Raw genomic sequence first — 13,429 nt, 5'->3', positions numbered from 1 at the left:
CATATACTCATGCAAGATCTGGCGGCCTAGTGCTTTTACAGGTGGATAGAAATGTTTTTATTCATGGGACTTGAAGCTAAAATCAAGATTCAGAGTTAAACTCAAATAGTACTCCAAAAGTGTTGTCTATTTTTGATGTTATCATTCAGCTTCTGTCAAGGGAACATAGAAATTATGCCCACCAAGGAGGTGTGTACAGTATCTTAGACAAGTAGTGCAGCTTGCAGTGCATTTGTTGTTTGTTTGACACAGAAGGACAGAAGACTTTCTGGTCATACATTTGGTTACTTGTTATGCTGTTAAATTAATCTTATTGTAGCATGTTTCATGTTTTACTGACTGTTCTTTACTTTCCATAAATATATTATCATCAAGCTGAAAGGACATTGTCAACCTAAAGGGCAGCGTTCTCTCTGAAGACTGATTTATCAGACAAAGTTCACGAAAGACAAGGAGGATTATAATTTTGCTACATATTGATTTTCTCGTGGCATCCTGTGGTCCTCAGACTCAGCAGAAACTTTTGAGATTTTTTTGATGAACATTGAAGATGAAAAATGACCCTGTGTGATTTAGCCTGTGTCTGTGTTTGAATAAAGTCCTCACAGGTCGGCACAGCCCAGTTTGCATTTCATGTCACAGTCACGCTGTAGTGTTTGTGTGTTTTCAGGGTGTTGGATTGCAGCAGGTTGCATAATCGCTCACCACACTTGAGTTTGTCTGCAGAGTTTTTTTTTTACATGTAACCCAGACAGAAGATCCCAAAGCTGCTCTGACTGTAATGTTGCACCCAGCTTTGGTTTTCAGATCTACAGTAGGATCGTTCACTTTTATTGTAGCCAAGATCCTTTTTCTTTTGTACTGGAGTTATTTGTATATTTCATCAGAGCAGCATGGAAAAACAGGTCCAAACCCCAACATGATTAAGTGTCTTTGAACCAAACACTGAATCTGCAGCAGCTGCTTTCCCCACAGCTGACCCTGATCCCTAAAATCTGCTTCTTTCAGCCAATCAGGGTTTAGCCTGAGGGCTTAGTCTTCACGTTCATTTGGTTCAGCTCATTTAGCCAGCTTTCAATAAAAGTGCGAACACTGTAGGCCCACAGATAAAAACAACAAAAATGGCTCAAACTTTTATATAAAAGGCAACTATTAAAAGAGTGGAAAGTTATGGAGAGAAAAATGTTCTTCCTGGAATCTTGAGTTTGCTCACCTGCAGGCAAGAAAGCACTGAAAAGTGTGTATGTGTAAGATTATATGCAAGGAAAAACAAGACAAAGATTTGTGATGAGCCTGTGTTTGACTCTTAAATCAGGGAGGACAAATCTGGAGGTTTTTCAAATCTCAGGGAACGCGTCAGTTATCTTCTCTGTCCTTCATGCTTTCTGTTCATGTGTTAGCCGAGATTAATCAAAAACAGATTGCAGCATACAGCTGAGCAGAGAGGGGAGTTAATGTTTCAGAGCGATAAATTGAGTGACAGAAAATATCTTAAACAAATTTTAAAGGGCATCTGTTTTTTGTATTTTTTCATGTGCCCACATTGTTTTTGTACAATTGAACAGTTACTGACAAAGAGGAAGGTGTTGTTTCTTCCCACATAGATAACAACAGAATAAGTCTTAGTGCAGCTATCAGCTGTGGGATCGTTTGTCACATAAACAACGGCTTGCACACACACCTCATTGGTTTCTGTGATCAAAGGTTAACCCACAGGTCATTTAAGAAGACAGGTGACAGGTCTGCTTCCATCATTTCCATCACTTTTAGGAATCTGCAGTGCATTTTAATGTGGTTTGTGTACATTTTCTTTGAGATCAAAGATGTGTAAATGTTTTACAATAGTGCTTTGTCAGAAATAAACCAGATATTTCTGTCACAGCAACGTTTACTTTCATTCACTTGCAGGATATGACAGCACAGTTGTCTCTTCTCCTGCAGAATCTTGTAACCTTTGATTTTGCTCCCTGCCGTTTCTGAAATGTCACTGCTGTAGAAACTCTCTCCTGTATGAACAGATATTCAGGGGGGCCTGACGGAGATATCATGAACTTAAGAGTTGAACCGAAAAGGTGTGTCTTGAGTAAACATTCAGTTTTTATTTCATACGATGTGCTCTACGCAGGGACCACAAGCACGCAGCAATCAAAGAAGCATAAGTTTTTCATCAGTACAGCTTGCAATACATAGATACTTTGCACATTTTGCTACATAATTCTGTATTTTCTGCATTATATCGCTTAACATAAAATATATTCACTGTGGCATTATTAATTACAAGAAATAAAGGCAACTTTAAAACAATAAGTAGGTAATAAGAGTCTGAAATTGTGATTGTATCACATCTGTTAACACACGACTGCAGCAGCAAAGAAGAGTTGAAGCGAAACTTCTAGCCGTCCAAACAGAAAGAAGAGCATGTTAAATTTCCAGGGACAAAAATAAATGTAACAGCATCAACCCTGGGTAACAGAAGGCAACTAACTAAATGTTTGAATAAATTGTAAACTTTCTGTTGGTTTCCTCAGTAGGCAATGAATTACTTTGAAAAATATTGATCCAAACAGGACCCAATAAGAGTAACTGTCTTGTTAAAATCTCCTGTCACACAAGAAATGATGCTAAGTGTTATTTTCTTTGTTTGTGTTACCAAAAATCAAGAAACAAACAGCCTGCACCTGCGCCCCGCTGACAGAGAATCAGGTACAAACACTCTCACATGCTCTCAGAAGACGAGTCATGTGACTGACCTGGAATCCCCAGCCCTGACGCTGGGCACTATGGCAACGCTGTTTCCACACAGGGGGAGATTACGTTACCACCCACCTGGAGAACACACACACACACACACACACACAGATTCCATTTGAGTATCAGTCAGTCATCGGTGTTGACTCATATTTCACCCTGTTTGCTGATTCTTGATGTTAAAGTTTTCCAACATTCAGAATCTTTTGCAGTGTTTCATTCAAATCAGGGGCTTGAAAACCTCCAAGCTCTCAGCAGTTTATGAAATAGATTTCACTTACAGTAAATGTAAATGTGAATGTTTGCTCACTGAATGGATTTCCTGTGTTTTTGCAGTTATCTACTGCGTTACAATCTTGTGATCTGACTCTGGGAAGTACAAAGACTTGGAAGGAAGAAGCAAGTTTTGATTAGTCTCACTTGTTTCCTGTCGTTTTATAAACTGAAAATATAGCTTGACTTTTAGAAAAAGCAATCAAAGTTACTGTCGTATTTGTATCCCACATGACATCATTGAAGACCCTAGGTTTCAAACAGACCCTGTTGATTTTATAATTTCAGATATATAAACAAGTTATTGAAACTAGCATTATGCGTACTGTTTATTGTTCAGTATGCATAAATCTTTCTGCATTGAAGAATCTTTAAAGAAGCAGGATCCTTTTATTAACTTAAAAAACTTGGAAGGTTTCTGTTACACCCAAGTTCCAACATCAATCAAAACAGACTTTTAGCAAAGTTTGAATAAAGCAGATCAATAACTTAAGTTGTCCATTAAAAGACTGTTGAACAGTACAGTTCTGAAAGCAGCTCCTGACCCTGTGTTTTTACCCTGAATACAGACTGTTCCTTCTGACAAGTTTAGCTTATGATGCAGAGTATGAATCACCAAGCTTTCATCTTAATAGGGGGTGCTGTTTTCTGTAGACTGAATTAATCTACCTGTACAGTTGTCAAAGTGAGTATATGAACATTATGAGCATCAAAAGCCAGTTAGTGTTAATCACAGTGGTAAATGAGTGACAACTGGTCATGTCTCTCAGTTGTTACCCCCCTGGAGGGTTGCAAAACGCTGATGGGGGGCCCGGAAATCCCTTTCTTGGTTAACTTTTTAAAACTGCATATGTCATCCATTATTGTAAAAATATAAACAAAAATATTAATTTTATAAAAAGTCATTTAGAATTTATTGGTCTGTTTCCCACATTTCTTTGTTGCCACTAGAGGTGACTGAGCAACGTGTGTCTAAAGCTTAATCAAGTATCAAAATCCTTTTTACTGCTTTTTTTGTATTGGCCTATTCCCACAGCAGATGGTTGCTGTTTTTTGTTACTGCCATCCACTGCATTTTCACGAGTCACAGGCTGAAAAGTGCGGTATAGTTTGATGAAGCTCTCATCACTAAATAAGTTCCATTTCATAGACATTTTATTCTGAGCAAGCGGTTCATTTACGGTCAAGTGCACTCATCACTGTCTTACAGGTTGTGTCTGTAGTGTGGGTGACACATCATATGTGTGAAACTAGCGCAAATACGAGCCACCGAAGGAGACGTGCTGGTTTTTAACACAGAGCAAACTGTGCAAAAAATATAAAAACTGTGCAGAACAAACCACATTACCACGATAACCGGCAGCAGTTACAGAGACGGTTCTGTTTGTCTGACTTGTTACAGGAACATTTGCTCATCTATTGTCTACATGCTGCGACCACTGACCCTTTCAGTATCTTTTTGTCTTTTTGATCGGAGAAGTGAAACTTGATTTCAGTGCTAACAACATCCACATGTACAGAAACCAGCTAGCATCACACCTCTCTGGATATTAAGTGAAGGAAAAGATTAGGCTACATTGATGTATCAGTTAAGTTCTGATATCAAACAACACCAAGCAGGCACCAAAAAGTTAAATTCACAATACCTTATAATTTTTTATTGTTTCTTTAAGGTTCCAACCAAGAAGCTGAAGAAGTTTGAGAAGGAATACCAGACGTTGAGAGAGAGCCAGCTGCAACAAGAAGACCCCATAGACCGATACCAGGTAGGAACCACATTATACATACATACATACATTGCAAAAGCATGTGTAGCGCTTCCCTATTTTCTTTAAAAATAAGCTGTATCTCTCAGGGAGCGTTCAGTCGGTGGTGTATTTTTAATTTTGCAATAAAAGAGTCTTTTATTGTGAAGCTGTGGGAACATCAAATTCCACACACAAACACCTTTAAAGTAAGAGCATTTTCTAAAATTAACCGTGTCTAAAATTAGAAATCTCCCATGAACATGCTGTTTTTGGATATGTACCTCCGTCCTTTTTTGTGACACTTTCCTTGTACAACTTCTCACACAGTGCAGGTTCCTATTTTTATCCCAAGTATCTCCAACACTTGATTTTAAAAGAAAGCTATTTTACTAAAAGATTTTATGGCAAGTAAAACTGTGATGTAATGTGTTTGTTGCAAACAGTCTTATCATCTTTACTTCACTGCCTCCTGGACTGTCACGACTTTTAGAGATTCAAATTTCTCACAGTTTGGATTAGTTTAGTTTTTTCTTCTAAAAAAGGCCTCGCTCGAGGAGTGAAGAGGTTTCAAAGGCTGTTTGAAGAACACTTTTTCTACCCACTCATGCCTGCTTCTGGAGGTTGTGGCAGGAAAGTTCATGGCCACACATTTGTTCCAGTTTTCATGTAATTAGTTGGAAACATCTCCCACATTGTGACTTTTACTGTCCTGATGTTTCAGGACGCTGTAAACATTAAGAAGGGACTGCAAAATCTAAAATATAAGCAAGTGTTTATATTCAATTTTAGTAAAAAGTGGTCTCTTAGACTTGATATGAGCCACATCACCTGGCAAGACTGGAAAAAATATCATTTTTTTCAGGATGTGAAAAGATAAAAATAAGGATTTGCTTGTAAAAAATGCCAACAGGATATGATTTTTTTTTACTTGTCAAGTTATTTAAAATAAAAAAATGTCTCAATTCAAGAAACTGATCATGTACATTTTTCTCAGTTGTTTTGGACATTTTCACTCCTTACATGTAAATCAGATGCCATTTAAGTATTTTGATTTTTTGGGACTTATAAATTATTATGAATCTGTCTCCCATTATGTCTTTTCAAAAACACCTCCATTGAGGATTATGTCTTGTAGGACAATTTTCACTTTAAATACTTTTTTTTAATGTTTGATCCAACCTTTCCATAAACCTCTGAGTTTCATGGATTGGAAAATACTTAATATTTTTATTTGCAGCTTTTGAACCAAAACATTTTTCATATGTGAGGATTAAGTAAAACTCAACTCCAAAATATGCGTACTCATATCTTTACTTAACATGTGAGTAAACTTCCAAACAACAGAAAAACGTGTCTTTTCCTCGGGGCAGAAGTGATGTGTTGGTGTAAGCAGCAGCTCTGTAGAGGGTGCTGGCTCTGGAGGGAAGGAAGGAAGACTATTATTGTAGATAAAATGTTGGATCAGTGCCATCTCCTGTGTAACCAGTGGAAAGACTTTCTTACAGAGCAACAAAACAGACAAGACACACAGCTGAAAAGTTGCTGCTCACAGATAGAAACAGGGTTAAGTCGTGAGTTTGGCTTGAAGAAGATTTAAAAGAACTTCTCAACTTGGGTACACAGTTGGCGTGAAGTCCAGCTTCAGGTATGTACGCAGTGATTTGTAATGTTTTGGGTGTGAGTTAGCGTTTTTTTCCCAAAATAGGCTCTCGGTCCTTTTTACCCAGTTATTCTTCTGTAACTGCTACAAAATAAAAGCATGGAGAAAAAAATGGGAGGTAGAAAAACAGGGAGAGAGGGTGAGGCTGGGAGGCATCGGACAGAGAAGGGAGATTCCTGTCAAGATCATGTGTTAGAGTCGAGTCTGACCTGAAGGAGGCTTGATATGAAGACGCTGTAGTGACGGTGAACTGGAGCACGGTAAGCTAATCAACACGGACCTTAATGTGAGATACTTAAGGCTTTTATTCTTGTAGCTTTTAATATTTTTACTATTGACTGATAAGAGTAGGGTTTTTGCACAATATTGAAGGCAGACTGTGGAAGTCATGAATTTCTTCCTGTTTCTCAAATTCCAGCCAATCACTTTTAAGTTTACAGGAAAGAGTGGAATTTAAGAGGTGGCATTCAAGCTGTATTTAAAGCATGTGACTGACGTGTGTATGGGCATCGTGCTTTCCTTCATGCATCACAATCAAGAGTCACTTTAAATCATCAGCCTAGCTCTGCAGTTAAGTAACAGGATGTGTACGATATCTGTCTGTACGTGAAGTTAATGAGGGATCGAAGAGGTCTCTCATTGTTAAAGCGACAGGATGTCAGGGTCAGGTGACCACTTGTAGCCGTGACAACTGTTTGGTCCCACTGAGGCACGGCCGTCATGTGAGACTATTTACAGGCAGACCAGTAATCATGAGACTTCATTGAGGGTCTACAATGGAGTGTGTGTTTCCAGAGTCTGTGTTTCTGTGTGTTCTCATGTAAGACTACTGTCAAGGACCAGTGACCAGTCAACTGGGGACCTGCCTGTCCAAACAGAGACAAAAAGTTATTTTATGTCATGCACTGAATGGTTTTGTTTTGAGTTGGCTCAGAGCAACTCAATAACCAAATGATCAGTCAGAGAAGTGGAAAGTCAGCGTTGTCAAACTTTTTGTGTTTGCTTTATTGAGCTCCTCTGTAAGTTTTGTTGTAAGATATTGAATGCTGTGGTCTGAGGGTACATGGTCTTATAAAATAAAAAAAAGAATTAGAAAAAAGACAAAGAAAAATATTTTTTATTTATGTAGCTTTAAGATTCTTTGTTACTGTTGGTAAAGGACACAATAAAACCCTGATGTCCTTTGAGGCTTCTCTTCTGTTGTCGAATTCTCAGAATTTTGTGATCAGTGTTTTTAATGGTAGCATTAGATTTTGATCCCCTTCCCTCTGTGGATCCTCTTTCGTGTAGAAAGTAGTGATGTGCACCGTGTCCTTAAAACCAGAATGGTTTGAGCAAGGTGGGAGAAGAAGCTGCAGCCTCTTCTGTTTGTTAGTTAAAAAACTGTTTGTGACATAATAATATCAACTTTATATCAAGAAACTGTGAGAATGTTTGTGTCACTTGTATTAAGGGATGTCCTAAACTTATGAAGGCCAGATACCAATCCTGACTCCTGGGCTTTGGACAGTACCCAATCCGATCTGATTCAATTTGACACCAGTACTAATTTAACATCCTGTATTCTTTATAATGAGGATAAGACTAAAAATTACATTTTATATAAATGTTTTTTTGCTTTTTTAATTTTCATAAAGTAAAATTAAATGCAAATATAATTTAACTGACTGTATTATTTCTTATGGGTTTATTTCTATAAATGTGGTTGTTAAATCTTCATTGCGAGCAAGAATTACAGTTTAATTGTAAACCTCAGTCATGGCTGAGAGAAGAATTAAACTTGTATATGTTATAAGTTGTTGCCAGAGTTTTTGGCAAAACAAGTGTGAAGTACCTCCAAACTGCTGCGTATTTGAATTATCTTCCTTCAGGATGTTTTCAGCACTGCATTGAGAAAAAATGCACAGACCTTTGACATAGACTACACTCACAATTTTTGTAAACACAGATGAGCATAGAACTGAGTTGAATAGATCTGCCTTTTGTTGCCGATATACAATCCAACTTTTTGGTTCAATATCACACCGATACCTGATACCAGTATCAGATCCGTGGATCCCTACCTCCTTTTCAGCTGATCACTTTTATGGGTAGTGTGTAGTTCGATCAGTTTTGTAAAAGCAGTGTCAGGATTTGTAAAGAGCTTGTGTACGTTCTGAAGAATTGTTTTGATGGTAAACATTTAAATATTTCATAGTTTAAATAAATATTAGCTTCAGTAATTCCATATACAAATTTTTTTCCCTTTTACCCTAAACATTACCAGTCTTACCCTACAGTAGGGCATGCAGGTTATTATTTAACTCTGGTATCGGATCAGATCAGTATCGGATCGGTACCAAAGACCAGGTATCAGTCTCAGAACCAGAAAAGTTGGATAGGTGCATCCCTAGTACGAACAAATCATGACCTTTCTTCAGGTTTCTATGTACCTTACATGCTCTTAATAATTATCAAACTCTGTGTGTGTGTGTGTGTGTGTGTGTGTGTGGTGTGTGTGTGTGTGTGTGTGTGTGTGTGTGTGTGTGTGTGTGTGTGTGTGTGTGTGTGTGTGCGCGCGTGCGTGTGTGTGTGCGCGTGCGTGTGTGTGTGTGTGTGTGTGTGTGTGTGTGTGTGTGTGTGTGTGTGTGTGTGTGTGTGTGTGTGTGTGTGTGTGTGCCTGTTTGTTTAGAGGGAGAACCGTCGTCTTCAGGAGGCCAGTATGCGACTGGAACAGGAGAACGACGACTTGGCCCATGAGCTGGTCACCAGTAAGATTGCTCTCCGCAACGATCTGGACCAGGTAACACCACACCTCCACCAGACATTTTTTAACCTACTCTGGAGTCTGTTTATTGATTTATTATTGATAGATTGATTGGTTGTCATATTGTGTGTGATTCACAATCACATAAGAAGAAATGACAGGCTTATAATACACGAATCATTTGAAAAGTTGTGCATGCTTTAAAGCTCTTATTCTGAGTTTAACATGCCTGAAAAAGTGTTTGTTTCCTCCATATTTAGTTCTCTTTCACAACCCATCTTGAGTGGACAATGCCTCGAAAGTGCATTTGTGTAGAACATTTGGAAATACTTCAGAAATATGGGATTGATATGAACTGCTATGTCAGCAATTAAAAGTATGCTGATTGAGTTATGTTCGTTTGTTCTTTCAGGCGGAGGACAAGGCGGATGTGTTGAACAAAGAGTTGCTGAGCACCAAGCAGCGTCTTGTTGAGACGGAGGAGGAGAAGAGGCGACAGGAGGAGGAGACTGCTCAGGTAACATCTGTCATCTGTTTACCCTCACACCATATAGCTCTGCCATTACAAACCACAGTCTTTAACGGGCAACCGGCTCATTGGTTTTAGCACTTAGAGCTAGTTTCATGTCACGATGTGTTATTAAAGAGCAAGAGTTTCATCTCAGTGGCTTTACGACAACTTGTAACACAAACGCAGGAAAAGTTTTCAAAAGGGCCCAGTTTAGCTCATCAGTTTGACTTCTATCTACAGTTTTCTCCCTTTTCTGTATCTGACTCTGTCCTCTCTCATGTTCTTTTAATTCACGAATAAAATCTGCATTATGGTTATGTAAATGTTCTTTAGTCTTATCTCACTCTGACATCTGCCTAAGTATCAACATTATGTAACAGTTTAGTGTCGAGTCAGCTCATCCTCTTCATAAATATTTAAATCCATGTGTGTCTTGTTCTTTTCTGTCCCTCTCAGCTGAAAGAAGTGTTCAGGAGAGAGCTTGAGAAAGCCGAGCAGGAGATCAAGAAAACCACAGCGATCATAGCTGAATACAAACAGGTCTGTCATTTTTATCAACCTAAGATCCACTCCTCAGCATTTCAAATCGCCAATCATAGGCTGTTACAGGCAGCATGATGTGGGTTTTACGAAACAGCCAGTCCAAAAAATATACATCTTTTTTATATGTTCGAGTATGATGTATGCAACTAATCTACCTGGGTTGAAAAAGAGCACAAAACAATTCTGCGTGCTTCTTGTAGCTCTAATGTTCTTCATTTTTGTGTTGCAGATCTGCTCCCAGCTCAGCACCAGGCTGGAAAAGCAGCAAGCGGCCACGAAAGAAGAGCTGGACATCGTCAGGGTAAGATTTAAGTGCAGCTACTGTAGGAGGCAGCTTGTGTAAGTTAGGAAACTTTGTGGCTTTGACTGAATCCACGGTGTGTTGCATCAGTGAGGGATTAATGTGTCTTTGCTCTTAGTTGAGACAGGCCCAGTTTTGTACATAATCACACACATTAAGACCCTAGTTGCACAATTGATCAGCTTATTTAGCGCTAATCAAACATGTGATGATGCCCTTTGTAGGTGTGAGGCTTAACATTTAAGTTGGAAGTTTAAAATAAACCTCTTGGTTGCATTACTCTCTTTCACTCTTCAAAGACAGTCAGGCTGTAGATGGCTGGGTGGAGCTGTGTGCTAAGTGTGATGAAATGTATGAGCTCTGAAAATCAGAACATGGAGTCAATACTGTGTGAGAGCAGCTATCAGTGCATTTATACTCCTGAGGTCCTGCCAGGCCTGCTTTAAACATAAAACACAACAGATCACTCATTTTCTGCTCTAAAGCCCAAAATATCTCCATTGTGTTCATCACAAGGTTGCACCAGGGAATAGAGCTTTATAATGTTCCGCCGCTACAGATGTGTCCCCTTGTTTTAGCACAGTGTTTATTTGTAGCACAAAGCTAAGTGCCACTAACATGCCCCCCCAAAAAAACACAGAAATTGTTTAGTGTCATCATTTCAGCAACATCTGCGTTTGTGTACCCGTGCAGAGTAAAGTCATGGGTTGCGAGCACTGCAGGGATCTGTTTGGCACACTGGGCTCCCTCCAAACGTCATCCCCGGGCCAAAACAAGACGTCCAACGAGCCGCTGGACGAGGAGAAGGACGGACTGAAGGAGCAGCTGAGACAGCTGGAGCTGGAGCTGGCACAAACAAAACTGCAACTGGTGGAGGCCAAGTGTCGCATCCAGGTCAGTAACACCCAGGATATACACTCAAAAAACACATTCCTCAGTATAAGATGATTTTATTGTCATGGTTGCAAGTGTTTCAGGAAAATTGTAAGTGTAGTGGTACAAAAAGACATGTATGAAAACATGAAAAAAAATGCTTAGACGTTTGACTTAGACAACCTAGTTTCCTCAGCATTCAGTACCGAGATTATTCCCTCAGTATAGATTTTTTTTAATGGAACAAAACCTTTTGTTACAGTCTTAACTTTAGGGGAGCATGTTATATCATTTAAATACTGAGATTCAAGTACAAGTTATGGCATCACTAAATGTTGACCCAATGATTGAAGGAGGGAAAAATTAAGGGACAAAGTTCATGTGATTAATCCAAAAGGAGTATACCTCAATGTTTGTCTGGTATTTTATTGCAATCCATGCAAAGAAAACATCCCTAAAACCCTCAAATGTTGACTTAAGAACCCTAAAATTACACAGCAACTTTATGAGCCACAGTTGTTTTGGCTTTGATGAAGATATGGACTCAAAAAGTGTCTTTAGAGTGTCAGGATTCATAGATGGTTTAAAAACTCTACGCTCCTCCTGTCTCTCTACAGGAGCTTGAGCACCAGCGGGGAGTCCTGATGAATGAGATCCAAGCAGCCAAGAACTCCTGGCTCAGCAAGACTCTGGGCTCCCTTAAGAGCTCTGCCTCCTCCTCCTCGTCCTCTTCCATCTCCACGTCCCAGACCCCGTCCTCTCCAAAGGAAGGTCCCGCCTGAACCACCCCCTCCTTCTGTCTATCCTCTGCTAGATGCACACATGAGCTGAGGAACTCAAGCTGAAGTGATGAGCAACATGAGGATGCAGTATTCCTTTTTGATTATCATCATAATCCAGTGGCACAGAAGAGCTCACCTGTTCCTTGGACTGCAAAAAGCTGAAAAACACAAATACAGGAATGGGCAGAGGACTGGAGAAGCTGCCTGTTACTAAATGTTTACATTTCAGAGTCTGCTGACTGTTCTTCTTGGATCAGGTTTAAAGTGAGTGAAAACTTTTTTTTTTTGAGGTTGTGATCCCTTCATTTTCTGACCAATTGAATCAGTACACAACACACACACACACACACACTGGCACTACTCATATAGGTCAATGACTTAGCTCCACCTTGTGGTTTGGCAGTGCTACTGCAAAGAGATATATTGTTTTGTCTGTTTTTTGATAGCTGAGAGTAAAACCTGCGTCCAGGCTCAAAGTTTAAACAGTATTTTCAAAGCAGAAATTAGCTTTTACTCTTCAGATGTAAAGTGGTCCTTAATAACCAACTTCAGCGCGGCAAAGCCACTGCTCTCTTAAAAAAAAGGAATACTGCATCCAAAACAACACAAAGTTGTATTTCTAATAGTAATATAACGTAAACAATGTTGTCATATAAATATGTATAACTAATTATTGATTTTTGTAATAATCTTGTACAGTTCTTTCAGAGAAAAAAAAACGCAAGGAAGAGTTCTTTGTTAATTTTTTTTTATTACTGTTTGGATTTTTGAATGTCATCGCTCTAGATGTTGACGTAAGCACAGTGTGTGATCGATCTGGTCCAGTCCAAAAGCTGAAGAGCTACAGTGACAATCTGCTGAGTTGTTCTGTTTGTTTTTACCTCCAGATTTTAAAAATGCAACCACGTATGTCCTTTCTCTCTGTTCTGTACAATTTTATACATTTAGTGATTCAGCTGGCATTAGAAGAAAGCAGTGAAAATCTTCTTTAAAAGTCTTTAAAGTTCCTGTAAAATTAAACACAAGCTGCAGATCGATCTTCATTTGATGTTTTTTAAAGAGCTGAATTTTCCAACATCCCTGTTGATTTTTTAAGCAATGCCACAAACGTCCTGAGTCAGAGATATCATCAAACCTATTTCTACAAGAGAAGTAAATCCCTTACTTTAATGCAGATGGATAATGTTTCAACAGAACCAGATGGTCTATCAAAGTGATCGTGGGGATTACTGTGTACACCACAC

At 39.0% G+C, this 13,429-nt stretch overlaps 1 protein-coding gene across 3 annotated transcripts in view; it reads left to right on the top strand.

Moving 5' to 3' along the window:
• rabgap1l (RAB GTPase activating protein 1-like) overlaps positions 1-13,369 on the top strand; it is a 108,660-nt gene extending 95,291 nt beyond the window's left edge. For all 3 annotated transcript variants that reach the window (XM_074668346.1, XM_074668344.1, XM_074668345.1), the window contains exons 20-26: positions 4,695-4,787; positions 9,101-9,211; positions 9,588-9,692; positions 10,143-10,226; positions 10,459-10,530; positions 11,224-11,424; positions 12,021-13,369. In XM_074668346.1, the coding sequence (XP_074524447.1) occupies positions 4,695-4,787; positions 9,101-9,211; positions 9,588-9,692; positions 10,143-10,226; positions 10,459-10,530; positions 11,224-11,424; positions 12,021-12,185 (831 nt within the window). In that variant the 3' untranslated portion in view covers positions 12,186-13,369. The remainder of the gene's footprint in view (positions 1-4,694; positions 4,788-9,100; positions 9,212-9,587; positions 9,693-10,142; positions 10,227-10,458; positions 10,531-11,223; positions 11,425-12,020) is intronic.
• Positions 13,370-13,429: the final 60 nt, after the last annotated feature.

Source organism: Halichoeres trimaculatus, unplaced genomic scaffold (genome assembly GCF_033239565.1).
Source record: "Halichoeres trimaculatus isolate MK-OKI-2021-1 unplaced genomic scaffold, fHalTri1.1 fHalTri1_scaffold_4, whole genome shotgun sequence".
Taxonomy (NCBI): domain Eukaryota; kingdom Metazoa; phylum Chordata; class Actinopteri; order Labriformes; family Labridae; genus Halichoeres; species Halichoeres trimaculatus.
Note: the sequence above shows the minus strand (reverse complement) of the source record. Positions and strands in the feature narration are given on the sequence as shown.